Genomic DNA, 16195 nt, shown 5'->3' with positions numbered 1-16195 from the left:
GGCAATAGATATTGTGTCTCGGGGATACGAGCTGGACTTTGAGAAGATGCCCTCTCACCGACGGCCCTGCCGGCTTCCCCCCCACGAGAGGGAAACAGTGTTAAGTGCAATTTACAAATTGTATCTTCAACAGGTGGTGGTCAAGGTTCCCCTCCTTCAACAAGGAGGGGGTTATTATTCGACCATGTTGTAGTCCCGAAACCAGACGGTTCGGTCAGACCCATATTGAATTTAAAATCCCTGAACATATACCTGAAAAGGTTCAAGTTCAAGATGGAATCGCTAAGAGCGGTCATTGCAAGCCTGAAAGGGGGAGATTTTATGGTGACTCGGGACATAAAGGATGCATACCTTCATGTCCCCATTTATCCACCTCATCAGTCGTACCTCAGAATTGCGGTACGGGATTGTCATTACCAATTTCAGACGTTGCCGTTTGGTCTCTCCACGGCCTTTAGAATATTCGCCAAGGTAATGGCGGGAATGATGGTGCTCCTGCGGAAGCAAGGTGTCACTATTATCACGTACTTGGACGATCTCCTCATAAAAGCGAGATTAAGAGAGCAGTTGCTGAACAGCGTATCACTTTCTCTGGAAGTGTTACGGCAACACGGCTGGATTCTATATATTCCAAAGTCGCAGTTGGTTCCTACAGCTCATCTGCCTCTCCTAGGCATGATCCTAGACACAGACCAGAAAAGGGTTTATCTCCCGATAGAGAGAGCTCAGGAGCTCGTGACACTGGTCAGGAATCTATTAAAACCAAAACAGGTGTCAGTGCATCACTGCACTCGAGTCCTGGGAAGGAGGGTGGCATCATACGAGGCCATTCCCTTCGGCAGGTTCCATGCGAGGACCTTCCAATGGGACTTACGGGACAAGTGGTCCGGATCACATCTTCAGATTAATCACCCTATCCCCCAGGGCCAGGGTGTCTCTCATGTGGTGGCTGCAGAGTGCTCACCTTCTCGAAGGTCGCAGATTCGGCATTCAGGACTGGGTCCTGGTGACCATGGATGCAAGCCTCCGAGGGTGGGGGGCAGTCACACAGGGAAGAAATTTCCAAGGGCTGTGGTCAAGGCAGGAGACTTGCCTTCACATCAATTTCCTGGAACTAAGGGCCATATACAACGCCCTAAGTCAAGCGGAGACCCTTCTTCGCGACCAACCGGTTCTGATTCAGTCAGACAATATCACAGCAGTGGCTCATGTAAACCGCCAAGGCGGCACAAGGAGCAGGGTGGCGATGGTAAAAGCCACCAGAATTCTTCGTTGGGCGGAGAATCACGTAAGCGCACTGTCAGCAGTGTTCATTCCGGGAGTGGACAACTGGGAAGCAGACTTCCTCAGTAGGCACGACCTCCACCCGGGAGAGTGGGGACTTCATCAAGAAGTCTTCATGCAGATTGCAAGTCGGTGGGAACTGCCACAGGTGGACATGATGGCATCCCGCCTCAACAAAAAGCTGCAGATATTGCGCCAGGTCAAGAGACCCTCAGGCGATAGCTGTGGACACACTGGTGACACCGTGGGTGTTCCCGTCGGTCTATGTATTTCCTCCTCTTCCTCTCATACCCAAGGTGCTGAGAATCTTAAGGAAAAGAGGAGTGAGAACAATACTTTGTTCCGGATTGGCCAAGAAGGACTTGGTATCCAGATCTGCAAGAAATGCTCACAGAGGACTCGTGGCCTCTGCCTCTAAGACAGGATTTGTGCAACAGGGGCCCTGTCTGTTCCTAGACTTACCGCGGCTGCGTTTGACGGCATGGCGGTTGAACGCCGGATCCTAGCAGAAAAAGGCATTCCGGAGGAGGTCATTCCTACGCTGATAGAGGCTAGGAAGGATGTGACGGCTCAACATTATCACCGTATATGGCGAAAATATGTTGCTTGGTGTGAGGCCAGGAATGCTCCTACGGAGGAGTTCCAGCTGGGCCGTTTTCCTTCACTTCCTACAGTCGGGAGTGACTTTGGGCCTGAAATTGGGTTCCATTAAGGTCCAGATTTCGGCCCTATCCATTTTCTTTCAAAAAGAACTGACTTCTCTTCCTGAAGTTCAGACGTTGTAAAGGGAGTGCTGCATGTTCAGCCCCCTTTTGTGCCTCCAGTGGCACCTTGGGATCTTAACGTGGTGTTGTTTCCTGAAGTCACACTGGTTTGAGCCACTCAAAATCGTGGAGTTAAAATTTCTCACGTGGAAGGTGGTCATGTTATTAGCCTTGGCTTCAGCTAGGCGTGTGTCAGAATTAGCGGCTTTGTCACATAAAAGCCCCTATCTGGTTTTTCCATATGGACAGGGCAGAATTTCGGACCCGTCCACAATTTCTGCCAAAAGTGGGGTCATCTTTTCATATGAACCAACCTATTGTGGTGCCTGTGGCTACTCGTGACTTGGAGGATTCCGAGTTACTAGATGTGGTCAGGGCTTTGAAGGTTTATGTAGCCAGAACGGCTAGAGTCAGGAAAACTGAGTCGCTGTTTATCCTGTATGCACCCAACAAGCTGGGTGCTCCCGCTTCAAAGCAAACTATTGCTCGCTGGATCTATAACACGATTCAGCAGGCTCATTCTGCGGCTGGATTGCCGCTTCCAAAATCAGTAAAAGCCCACTCCACAAGGAAGGTGGGCTCTTCTTGGGCGGCTGCCCGAGGGGTCTCGGCATTACAGCTTTGCCGAGCAGCTACTTGGTCAGGTTCGAACACTTTTGCAAAGTTTTACAAGTTTGATACCCTGGCTGAGGAGGACCTTGTGTTTGCTCATTCGGTGCTGCAGAGTCATCCGCACTCTCCCGCCCGTTTGGGAGCTTTGGTATAATCCCCATGGTCCTTACAGAGTCCCCAGCATCCACTAGGACGTTAGAGAAAATAAGATTTTACTTACCGGTAAATCTATTTCTCGTAGTCCGTAGTGGATGCTGGGCGCCCGTCCCAAGTGCGGACTTCTTCTGCAATGCTTGTATATAGTTATTGCTTAAATAAGGGTTATGTTTGGTTGCATCAGGGTTGATCTGATGCTCCGTTGTTGTTCATACTGTTAACTGGGTTAATTTATCACGAGTGATACGGTATGATTGGTGTGACTGGTATGAGTCTTACCCTGGATTCCAAAATCCTTTCCTTGTACTGTCAGCTCTTCCGGGCACAGTTTCTCTAACTGAGGTCTGGAGGAGGGACATAGAGGGAGGAGCCAGAACACACCAGAATCCAAATTCTTTCTTAAAGTGCCCTGTCTCCTGCGGAGCCCGTCTTTTCCCCATGGTCCTTACGGAGTCCCCAGCATCCACTACGGACTACGAGAAATAGATTTACCGGTAAGTAAAATCTTATTATTTTTTTGCTCTTCACACATTGCTGGGTCTAAAATGTTTCATGTTCTGATAAGAAGCCTAATGAGTCTTTTATGATCCTTAAAAATGTTGCAAATGCTTAAGAAGAACCATTTGGGAACCTTGCACCTACTGCTGGTCCCATGACACACATGCAGGCCTCTCACATAAGATGACAATAGTCTCCAGTTACAGATCTGCCGCATCTTGCAGCAAGCTTTATGTCCCAGGGTTTATCTATAGGAGCTGTGATAACCATCCACCCGTAGCATGTAGAAATGGTGATTTGTGGTGGTAGGCCTTTCCTGGAGCCACTTGTGTATTATATCCACTACTAGATTGTACTGCTACCGTATGATGAGTCTCCTTCTGGTGGACACCGGAAACACTGGGGTATAGATGGTAGTAACATACAGGCTACGTTATCTGATCTCTTATATGGTGGTTCTGCTGCTGTTCCTGTAGCCTCAGTCTTAGCAGGCCATCACTTCACATTATGTTGCCAGACAAAGCCAAGGTTACTTCCCGTATTTATGGTAGTGCCACAGTCATGTTTTGTACGCAGGCTGGGTTGCCTGAACGGGAGACCTCTATGATGGGACAGCTTTTTTTAGGCACGCACTAGACTTTATGGCACGTGGCCCATCCAGAGATGCGGATATTGACCCCCCTCTCTGATCACACCACCCCTATACGTATGCTTGGCTTCATACTCCTCATCAGCGTGTGCTTTCACTATCCATATACTTAGTGCAAGAGATCCGTCTGAATCAATCAGATCCTTGCTTGTGCACACCTATGATTAGCTGGCAGTTCTATTTATGCACGCTCACGGCACGCGTTTCTTGCGTCCGAATGCCTTGTTACCACCGTTACATTTGTTTAGCCGTCAGTGAAGTTGCAGCCGTGATGTGTACATGACCAAATCTCCCGTAGATGAATGCACAGTGCTAAAACACCTGCGAAACGTACGTGTGCGTAACTCTGCGTCAGCCGTAAATTATTCTGTATCAATGAGGAGGAAAACGTACGTTTGATAGTTAAATTGTGTGATACTGGCTACAGAACACTAAATATTCCCAAACAAAGTAGCACCAAGCATCTGTCCTGGTTATAGTTAACTAAAAAGGCGTAAATATGGTTAATATACGTTACATAATATATTCATTTTCTATACATCCATGTCAGTAGTCACCATTATATATACAGTTTCACCTCTATGGACTTCATTATTACAGTATAGGAGGGAATTGACATTTTGATTAACACTATAGTGACTGGACAAAAATCCTGAGACTATAAGCTTTGACAAGCAGGGCCCTCCACCCTTCTGGTTCTCAGCCTGCACTATCCATGTCCCCAGTGCACCCTCTCAGTTGCTGTTATTATCTGTTGCTAGTTTCTTTTTTCCCTTGTATTGTCTGAGTGTATTATATTGTATTATATTGTTTGTATGCATTTGTGTCGATTCCCAACAGAGCTACAGGCACTTTGTGCCCCATATAAGTAAATTCTAAAGTGTGCATTTCAAAGTGACATTTTTGGAACACTTTCATATCTGAGAACCGCAGGCAATTTGTAGCCATTCAGAGCCTCAGCTCTACTCTGATATGTAAAACGCTTGTTTAGTCTGATTTTATCTGGACTTTGAGTCCCTCATTTGAGCACATGCACATTACTATAGGCCTGTAAAGGAGTCTCCTGTATATTACGTTGGTGGTTTTCGCCTCTGTTCTAGATTTCTTGCAGTGTGTTCAGTATGGTCTTGTTCTCCTCCTAGATACGCTCCTCAGGTTCTTTTCGAGTCCTGCACACAGGATGTTGCAACGTTCTTGGTGGTGCTGCTATGCAACCAGAACTATATCCGAAACCCTTACCTTGTGGCCAAGCTGGTGGAGGTTATGTTTGTAACGAATCCCGCCATCCAGCACCGGACTCAGAAGTTCTTTGAAATTATTGAAGGTCACCCATTGTCAACCAAACTCCTCGTGCCCTCCCTGATGAAATTTTACACAGGTAAGGAAAGACGCATCTGTTCTCCATAGCAGCCATGACTCTTTTTCTGTCCTACAGATCAAGCTTTGGACACCTGCGGCTCTCCAGCCAGAAACTAAGACTTACCTGCCACGGTCACACAGGACATGACCATTGCCAGACGTGCTGTCTCGGACGTGGTCGCCTCTCGTGTGGCTGCGCCTCATTCATCCCACGACGGTTTTAGTGCAGAGCTCCGTCCCCTGAAATGACCTGGGTTATTCCAGCTCTGCATGTCCCAGCGTATAGTCTGAGTTATTGTTAGGTTAGGTTACTAACATGGGTACTAAAAGGGATTTTACCAAAGCACTAACCAATGACGATTACAGGTCATCCTTGCTACATAAGGTGAAAGATGTCCCTAACGCAAGGGAAAATACTTATCTTAGTTGTATGTATGTAAACGCCAGAAGCATTACTGGTAAAAAGGGTGAACTAGAAATACTTGCAGCAAGCAAACAGTATGATATTATAGGCATTACTGAAACTCGGTGGGATGAATCTCATGATTGGACAGTCAATCTAGAGGGCTATACACTGTTTAGGAGAGACAGACTAAATAAAAAGGGTGGAGGGGTGTGTCTTTACGTAAAGCCGTTTTTAAAACCTAATATATGGGAAGGTATTCAGGAGGGGACTGTAGACACTGTCGAGACATTATGGGTAGAAATTGCATGCGGGAAAAAAGGAATAAAGAAGTTAGTATTGGGTGTATGCTATAGGCCGCCTGGTATCAACGCATCTGATGATGAATTGTTACTAAAGCAAATTGAAAGAGCAGCAGGAGTAGGAGACATAGTAGTGATGGGAGATTTTAACTATCCAGAGATAAACTGGAAAAACGATTCATGTGATACTGCTAGGGTAAATATGTTTTTAAACACACTTAATGATAACTACTTAGTCCAACTAATTGAGGAACCAACTAGGTACAATGCAATCTTAGACCTGGTATTAACAAACAATGGGGATTTGGTATCAGGTATTATAGTAGGGGAACCCATAGGAAACAGCGACCACAATATGGTCACATTCAATATCAGTTTCTACAAACAGCCCTATACTGGCTCAACTAGGACTTTAAACTTTAGCAAAGCAAATTTTGAAAAGATAAGGGTATTTTTCAGGGATATTGAATGGGAAGGTTTGTTTTTAAGAAAAAATACTACGGAGAAATGGGAGGTACTAAAATTCCTGCTAGCTAAAAATACACTCAAATGTATTCCTATGAGTAGCAAAAAAAGGAATAAAAATCATAAACCGATGTGGCTTAACAAAAAGATTAAGGAACTTATGGGCAAGAAAAGGCGAGCATTTCAAAAATACAAATCTGACGGGGAAGCAGTGTCATTTCAGCACTATAAGGAATGTAACAAAATTTGCAAAAAGGAAATAAGAGCAGCTAAAGTAGAAACTGAAAAACTAGTAGCAAAGGAAAGCAAAGCGAATCCCAAAAAAATATTTAAATACATTAATAGCAAGAGATTGAAGAAGGAGAGTATAGGCCCTTTAAAAGACAAGTTGGGAGTCTTAAGCAAAAATAATGACAAAGCGGACACACTAAATTAGTTTTTTTCAACAGTATTCACTCGTGAGGACCCAATTCAGGGACTAACGCACAATCTCAATAATGAGAATATCACACTGATAGGTACTTATTTAAGCGAGGAAGTAGTCTGTGACCGATTTAAAACATTTAAAGATTAATAAATCACCATGGCCCAATGGTATTCATCCAAGGGTTCTAATGGAGCTTCACTCTGAACTAGCAAAACCGCTATCTTTGATCTTTAAGGATTGTTATATCAGGTATGGTTCCCAAAGACTGGCGTATAGCGGAAGTAGTGCCTATATTCAAAAAGGGGAAGTAAAGCTGAACCAGGTAATTATAGACCAGTTAGTCTTACATCTATAGTGGGGAAAGTATTGGAAGGTATTCTAAGAGATAGTATTCAGTAGTTCCTTGAAACCAATAAGGTCATTAAAAGGAATCAACATGGGTTTATGAAGGACAGATCCTGTCAAACCAATTTACTTGGCTTATATGAAACAGTAAGCGCAAACCTAGATCAGGGTAAAGACGTGGATGTAATCTTTTTAGACTTTGCCAAAGCGTTCGATACTGTACCACACATGAGACTTATCTACAAGCTACAAGAATCAGGGCTAGGAAGCACAATATGCACTTGGGTCAAAAACTGGTTAGATAATAGGAAGCAGCGCGTTGTGGTTAATGGATCTTTTTCAACTTGGACTGAAGTGCTAAGTGGTGTGCCGCAAGGCTCAGTATTAGGACAGCTATTGTTCAATATTTTCATTAACGACCTAACAGAAGGTCTAGAGAGCATGGTGTCAATTTTTGCAGATGATACCAAATTGTGTAAGGCTATAAATACAGAGGAGGATGCCGAGTCTCTTCAGAACGACTTAGTTAAATTAGAAGCATGGGCAGCCAAATGGAGAATGCGCTTCAACACAGACAAGTGTAAGGTAATGCACTGTGGTAACAAGAACATAAATTACACCTACCTACTAAATGGGGTAAAATTAGGGGATTCTGTACTGGAAAAGGACTTAGGTGTCCTCATAGATAGCAAGCTAAGCAGTAGTACCCAAAGTAGGACTGCAGCCAAGAAGGCTAATAAGATATTAGCATGCATAAAACGGGGTATTGATGCTAGGGACGAGAGTATTATACTCCCGTTATATAAATCACTAGTGAGGCCACACCTTGAATACTGTGTACAATTCTGGGCACAGTACTACAAAAAGGATATCCTGGAGCTTGAAAAGGTACAGAGGAGGGCGACCAAACTAATTAAGGGCATGGAGACGATGGAATACAAGGAAAGGCTTGAAAGACTAGGCATGTTTACATTGGAAAAGCGGAGACTAAGAGGGGATATGATCAACATCTACAAATATATAAGGGGACAATACACAGAGCTTGCGCGGGACCTGTTTTTGGTTAGATCAACACAGAGGACTCGTGGACACTCGCTCAGGTTAGAGGAGAGGAGATTCCACACAATACGGCGTAAAGGCTTTTTCACGGTAAGGACAATACATGTTTGGAATTCCCTGCCCGAGGGAGTTGTAATGGCGGAATCTGTCAACACCTTTAAGAATGGGTTAGATAAATTCCTAATGGATAAGGATATCCAGGGGTATGGTGCATAGTCATGCATTATAGTTACTATAAATAGGGATAAAATGTAACGGCTGACAGCAGCATCAGTCAGAAATTTTAGTCAAATCATCATGCATAGGAGACCACAAATAGGTTGAACTCGATGGACAATTGTCTTTTTTCAACCTCAGATACTATGTTACTATGTTTCCCCTTGTTCTGTTTAATGGTTGGATTCAGCATTGCTTTGATTGTGTTGCATTTAAATGCAGAGATCATCAAAATATAGTAAGAGGTACACCTGTAGCCAACAGTGAGGCGTATGCAGCTCGCCTTTCTGTAATGCAGTCTGTGCGTTATATTCCTACGCTTCTACTTCACCATGACACTCAATTGTGGTGACCCTCTATGCCGCCTGTAATAGAGCACGACTGCCTCTGGTTTTCCAGCCTTCGGGCCCGGCCACCATACTTTACTACCATAGTCTGAACGATACCGGATCAGCCCCCTCTCGTCTGCTCATGCCTCAAGTATTTCTCCCAAGTCACAGGCGGTGTTAGGGCCGCGAAAAAGCCGTTATGGCACAAGGGCGTGTCAGCCATTTCCTTGCTCAGATTCTCTGAAGAAGCTAAATAAATTATATAGCTTTAAACATTTATATATTCTGTAGATATGAGCAGTGGACGGGTAAGTAGCCTAGTTCTGTATGTGCGTGCTGTGACCTTGTACTCTTTCATGTCTTCTGCCACGCTGATTCCTTCCATTAGTTTTGCTTTGCTGCTCTGAGTAACTCCTGATCTCTGGTTTTCTCCCAGCCGACAGCTCATGCATAGCTACAGTAACGTGGCTTATGCCCTGTGAGTAGCCTGGAACGGACGCTATCTCGCTGATATCTTTCCTCCTCTCCTCCTCAGATGTAGAGCACACCGGCGCTACCAGCGAGTTCTATGACAAGTTCACCATTCGCTACCACATAAGCACCATCTTCAAAAGCCTTTGGCAGAATCCGGGTCATCACGGCACTTTTATGGAAGAATTCAAGTGAGTGGTGCGGTGCGCAGACTGCCATCTTAGAACCAAATCTCTGTACAGCCTAAATATAAAGTCTCCTCTTATACAAGACTATTTACACGTGTCGGCGCTGTGGATACTTGGTGGCGCCATAGAAGCATTAGATGGTAGAAGCGGCTCTGTCACCTGCACACAGAGCAGTCCTCCCATTGGTGTGTGCTGGTCCCTGGGGAGATGAATTGTCCCTTCCCGTGGAGAGGATGCAGCAGCCTGCACTGTGTGAAGGTGACTGGTCCCCCATATCCGTATTTTACCAGGACAGGCGGCCTGCAGTTATAGGTATCTCACTGCGGTTACCCTGCAGGTTCTGGATGCAGTGACCCCCAGTAATATAGATGGTACCATTTACCTGTCATAGTGGCGCATGTTACACAGCTGCCTAGAAATGGGGAGAAATAAGTTCCGTCATTTTATATATGATTCTACCTGCATGTTCTAGGCCTTTTCTGTCATATGATTACGGCGTGCGTTTGGGGAAGGGGATTTGCGTCCCCCCAGGGGATATTGACGTGTTTGTCTTTGCAGTTCGGGGAAGCAGTTTGTTCGCTACATAAACATGCTGATTAACGACACCACGTTCCTCCTGGATGAGAGTCTGGAGTCCCTGAAACGCATCCATGAAATGCAGGAGGAGATGAGGAACAAGGAGCACTGGGACCAGCTGCCTCGGGTTAGAGCTCTTCCATACCTTACAGCAGTGGTTCTCAAACTCGGTCCTCAGGACCCCACACGGTTCACGTTTTCCATGTCACCCAGCAGCTGCACTGTGATCTCCAACTGTCACATTTTAAAAATCTACAGGTGACCTGCAAAACATGGACGGACTGGTGTCCTGGGGACCGAGTTTGAGAACCTGTGCCTTACAGTAACCCTTCAGTGCTAGTGTGCCCTGAGGAACAAGGTTGGGAAACGCGGCTTTACACAGAGTATATTGTTGGCCATTCATTATGGCTGCTAAGTGGCTAATCCCATATGCCCCAACTATACAGATCTTTAGTCCCTATTTTTGGAGGGGTTTTTTTTGTTTTGTTTTTTCATTTTTGAGGTTATTTGCAAATGTTCCTTTTGTTATCCATATAGAAATCTGTTCCCGTTACTGATTTCCTGTGGGAACGGCGTTTCTGCATGGTAGACTGTACTGGCACCACGGTTTCCCCACCCATTGCAGGCTAGTGTCCTGTTGAAGCGTACTTGTATACTCCATTTTTTCAGACCTAGAGCCGTCTGGTCATCACTTATACGGGCTGTAAAGTACTAGCTTTTATACGTCTCTTACACGCCTTTCTTCTGAAGGATCAGCAGCAGACACGGCAGTCCCAGCTGGCACAGGATGAACGCGTCTCCCGTTCCTACCTGGCGCTAGCCACAGAGACAGTAGACATGTTCCACATTCTCACCAAGCAAGTGCAGAAGCCGTTCCTGAGGCCGGTGAGTGTTGCGTCTCAGTGGTGCAGTAGTGACTCCACTAGGGTCTGCTCTCCATCTGGCTAATGTCTCCTGCCTGCTTGGCCCTTGTGCAGGAGCTCGGCCCACGTTTAGCAGCTATGCTGAACTTCAACCTGCAGCAGCTGTGTGGGCCGAAGTGCAGAGACCTGAAGGTGGAGAACCCGGAGAAGTACGGCTTTGAACCAAAGAAGCTATTGGATCAGCTCACTGATATTTACCTGCATTTAGACTGTGCCCGGTTTGCAAAAGCCATAGCGGATGACCAGGTGTGTGTGATACTTCCTTTCTACAGATTCGTACAGAGGTAATTTTGTAATGGGAAACCTCCATTTGGTTACTGAGAATTAATTTCTTCTCTCTCCTCAGAGATCCTACAGCAAAGATCTGTTTGAAGAAGTCATTTCCAAGATGAAGAAGGCCGGGATCAAGTCCACCATCGCCATTGAGAAGTTCAAGCTCCTGGCTGAGAAGGTAGAGGAGATCGTGGCACGGAACGCACGGGCAGAGATAGATTACAGTGATGCGCCAGACGAGTTCAGAGGTATATTACCCGGTTCTACACCCATCTGTATTCACTGGTTCTCATCCTCGTGTGCCCCCAACAGGCCATGTATTGAGGATCTCTGCCTGTGGAAGCAGGAGGGATACTAGTGACCCAGAGTAAGTCCTCAGTGCGTGGTTAGAGACATCCATAGAATGTGGCCTGTTGGTGGGGACTGGAGTGGAGATCCCCGTACTGGAAGTCCTCCGGTGAGCAGTGCCTGGTGCAGACCTGTCTCCAGATCCTCTCAGGGTTGTTAGCATAGTGAATTGCACGGACTGAGAATGTAATAGGATGAGGGGGTGTTTCTCCATAGCCCTGTGTGATGTGTCCGCGGGGTCTCCCACGTGTCTGGTAACAGCTCTGCTTGCGTTATCTCACAGCTGCTGTTACCCGAGACTGGCTGGGCCCTGCCACGCATCTATTGCATTGTAATGTTCCAGAAAAGCCGTCATGTTATTCACACACCAGCTTTCTTCTCCTTCATACTGACCTCATTAATGGGCATCTTGGTCTCCTCCAGATCCGCTGATGGACACGCTGATGTCTGAGCCGGTGAGGCTGCCGTCGGGAACAATCATGGACAGATCTATCATTCTGAGGCACCTCCTCAATTCCTCCACAGATCCTTTTAACAGACAAACACTGACTGAGAGCATGCTTGAACCAGGTATCGAACACGGGGCCTCATACCGCCATGCTGGACCTGACTCTTCATGGCCAAATGTAGTTAGCAATTTAGGACTCTGGGCCTTATTCAACGGAGTATCGCAAGCAGCGTCGCTAACGTTGCAGCCCACCGGTGCAACTCTAATCCGCCGCTTGGTGCAAAGATGCACCATGGAACATCCGAGCAACCTTATCGCTGCTCAGATTGTCCGTCGCAAGTCAGCAGCTGGAGCCATTACAGTTGCGTACACGTCCGTGAAAAGGTTGCGACACATCTGCTTTTGACGAGCTTGCCATGCCCCCGTTACCTTCCACAAACGCACACTGTCATTCACTCAGCGTCCAAATTCTCACCGCAGCCGGCCGGGAGTCTATCACAGCGCATGCACAAATATAAAAACGCTCTGCTCTCTGTGTTAGCGCCACTTCTGAATCGGGCACCCTCTGCTTTTAGTTGCATCTTTTTTTCTTTGTTTAATGTAAATCGTTAAATGTATAAAACGCTTCTGGTTAGAGGATGTTACCTGGATTCTGTGGTGAGGCTAGTAAGTCCTTCTGAGGTCAGGCCGTTATTTGCCTTCTCTTCCCCATAACATCTTTATCTTCTCGTAGAACGCACTTGTCAATATTTTTCGTTTTACTGACCTGCGATCTTCTTACAAGACACTATATTGTGGGCATGGCCCAATGGAAAGGCGTGTCACATTCACATCACTGGGGGCTGGGCAATACGCTGTTACGGGATTGGTTAGGTCTGGACAGGACTGAAGATAAGACTGAGGGGGCAAATGGGGAAACAGACGCCACTCACATGACCTGTTTGGCTTATACTCTGTGCAGACGGGTGTAGCTGGAGTTTATAGTGTCTCTATTATTTTGTTGATATAGGGGTTTTTATTGAAGGTCCTAATAATGAGTACATTTATATGGGCTGTAATATACATTGCTGGTCTATACTAACGGTACTGTACAGATATATAGGGCTGCGTTATATAGTGTATTGCAGGATGTAAAAGCGAAATAAAGGAAGCTAAAATAAAATATATATCATATAAAAAGTAAAAATGTTGAATATTATCCTTTCCTCCGTCATTAAAACAAAGCTCTCCTTAGTGTGTAGCCAGTGCCTGGAGTCTGCGAATAGATAAGAAATACTCAGGAAAGCATGATCTGTTACCAAGTAGACTGCAAGCCAGTCACTGACATCTGACTATATTTTTTTTCTTTTGTTTCTTCCCTGTAGTGCCAGAACTCAAGGAGAGGATCCATGCATGGATGAGGGAGAAGCACAATGCTGACCAATGACGCGATGGTAAATCGTAGAGCGGTTTTTTCTACCAGTGGCTGTACGTAACCACAAGAGATGGAAACCTGTACATATATTTAAATATCACAAGCATTGACGAGCTCACCCAACAGAAGAAAAGGGGATTATATTTTCTTAATAAGGGCCAGCGTTACCGTACAGAAAGCAGAGACCCTTCTGTTTCTCAGTGTGTGAATAAAAGGTGGACAGGCGGCATCAAGGTTTCACTACAAGCCAGTGACAAGCCAACTGCATCAATGTCTCGGTTCCACCATTTTTTTTTTAACTTTCTGATTTTTATTTTTTATTTTTTGTTTTTACATTTCTGCTGCTACTTTTTCCCATTACTTTCCCTTCCTCCCTGCCAGGATCCCAGCGTCCATCAGAGGGGATGTACACAAGTTTTGAAAGACCGTAATGAATTGATGTCAGCCCTGCCGCCCAAGCTTTGCATCCAAGAGCAAAATACGGCCCCTGGATCAGGGACGGCGGCATCTTCTGGCAAAATGTGATTCAGGAGTGGGTTTTTATAGTGTGTGTACATGGAAGACACAAAATTCACTAATCTAGGAAAATAATAAAGGAAAAAACACAACATATATATATATATATATATATATATATATATATGTGTATATATATATATATATATATATATATATATATATATGTATATATATATATATATATATATATATTAAAATATTCAATTACTTTTAAGTTTAGAGACAGGATAAAGCTATGTTTTATCACAGGCCGCCATGCTTGTTTTCGTTCAGACGCTCATGTGCTTAGAGATTGCGTTTTCGTTTTGAATGACCGCACTGGAAATTGTTTTTAATTGCTGGCTTTCTTGAGAATCGTATACGCCACCCCTACTTTGCACCCCCTCCTTTTGCCCGTGAGGGGGACAGATGCCAGATGCACGACAGATGCCAGGTCACACCCATTGTTTAGCCTTACCAAAGTGAGCGGTGTCGGGAGTCTGGCAGTGAAGGGGGGGGGTTATTTTTTGGCTTTTTTTTTTTTTAAAGCTTTTTTTTTTTTTCCCCTTTCTCTTGCTTTGTTTTTTATGAAACCTTTTTGTATTACTACTCTCCACACCATACTTGAATCCCTGTACTCTCTATGTGGAAGGGCAGGTACTGTACGTTTTAAAATGAAGCCTGTGAAACAGAAAAGTGGGTTTCTCGCTCCTTATATTTTCAGTTTTCCTGCAGAATTACTCCCTCCTTACCGATGAGTTCTGGACTCTGAAAATACAATAAATGGTGACAAACATTGCAGAGCCTTAATGTTCATTGTGTCGCTGCGGTGACCTGCGACCAGAGCCTTCCTGCTGGGGTCAGATAGATGCTGCAGCCGTGGACCTAGTACAGCATAGCACACTATAACCTTGTATGGTTTTATGGTTGGATGTGCCACGTAAGGCTGTTGTCACACAGGGCTGTGTAGGGCACTATACTATTACGGCCATGAAAGCCAGATGACATGCAGGTCGCATTTGCTGTTGTGCGTGTAGCGTGACGGGAACAGGAGTCCTCTCGTCACTATGGGTGTTGACGGGGGAGGTGTGCCATTCTGCAACACCGGTGTGGCACTAGCTCAGGGGATGTTATACTTATGCCTGTGTAATGGTAACGTTGGATCACCTTGGTGGATTAAACATGGATACATTTGTGGCTTAGAGTTTTGTGTCCTATGTTAGTGCCTGGTAAAGACACATACTTGCTCCGGCATCTGACGTAGTAATGCTGACGCACATGCTGGCTGACTGCACATTACTGATTACTGCCAGAGGGTTATGTAGTTCCTGGGGAAATAATAAAAAGACAGACACAGGACACATTGACATAACCTAGTAAGTGAGCCGCACACAATGATCCAATCAACCTCCGTCCTCAGGACACCAGTTTGGTGACGTTTTCCAGGTCACCGAGCAGGTAGACAGGTGTAGTCATTACTGACCCGTTTTTAAAAAATGTGAGGTGACCTGGAAAACATGAACTGTTTGGGGTCCTAAGGACAGAGTGCAATAGTGAAATAGCAAAATTTATTCGCTTGGTTGAAGATTCCCAGGACACCTTAAAATTCCTCTGCTATGTGGCTTAGGGTACACACCCCATATGTCCTAACAGCGCCTGTAACACCGAGCTAACCCGTGTACCGCTTCTTATATCTGCTGTAACACTGACCTATCCCCCGTGTGACACGTGTACCACATATTATACTGGCTGGAACACTGAGCTATCCCGTGTACCGCGTCTTATATCTGCTGTAATACTGACCTCTCCCCCGTGTGTCCTAACAGCGCCTGCGACACCGAGCTATCCCGTGTACCGCGTCTTATATCTACTGTAACACTGACCTATCCCCCGTGTGACACGTGTACCGCATATTTCTCCTTCATCCACAGGGGCCACTGGAGCGTAGTTACAATGGGGAATAGTAGGCAGTAATTGGGAGCTGGCACTTTAAAAAATTCTAACCCTGTGGCTAGCTCCTCCCCTACTATCTCCCCTCCAAGCCAGTCTTAGTTTAGTGCCCAAGGGAGCTGGTTCTCTTGGGTTTAGCTGAAGAAATTTTTTCTTTTTTCTTTATTATTTTATTTTTCTTCACACACACGCACAGACTGGCAGCTCTGCCACTGCCAGTCTGCACCGTGGGAGCTGC

General features: G+C 45.4%; 1 protein-coding gene across 2 annotated transcripts in view; it reads left to right on the top strand.

Moving 5' to 3' along the window:
- Positions 1–15204, top strand: part of UBE4B (ubiquitination factor E4B) — a 134715-nt gene extending 119511 nt beyond the window's left edge. For both annotated transcript variants that reach the window (XM_063943830.1, XM_063943831.1), the window contains 8 exons: positions 5106–5341; positions 9404–9530; positions 10086–10230; positions 10854–10988; positions 11081–11272; positions 11373–11547; positions 12071–12217; positions 13460–15204. In XM_063943830.1, coding sequence (XP_063799900.1) covers positions 5106–5341; positions 9404–9530; positions 10086–10230; positions 10854–10988; positions 11081–11272; positions 11373–11547; positions 12071–12217; positions 13460–13521 — 1219 coding nt within the window. In that variant the 3' untranslated portion in view covers positions 13522–15204. The remainder of the gene's footprint in view (positions 1–5105; positions 5342–9403; positions 9531–10085; positions 10231–10853; positions 10989–11080; positions 11273–11372; positions 11548–12070; positions 12218–13459) is intronic.
- Positions 15205–16195: the final 991 nt, after the last annotated feature.

This window comes from Pseudophryne corroboree, chromosome 10, assembly GCF_028390025.1.
Source record: "Pseudophryne corroboree isolate aPseCor3 chromosome 10, aPseCor3.hap2, whole genome shotgun sequence".
Classification (NCBI taxonomy): Eukaryota; Metazoa; Chordata; class Amphibia; order Anura; family Myobatrachidae; genus Pseudophryne; species Pseudophryne corroboree.
Note: the sequence above shows the minus strand (reverse complement) of the source record. Positions and strands in the feature narration are given on the sequence as shown.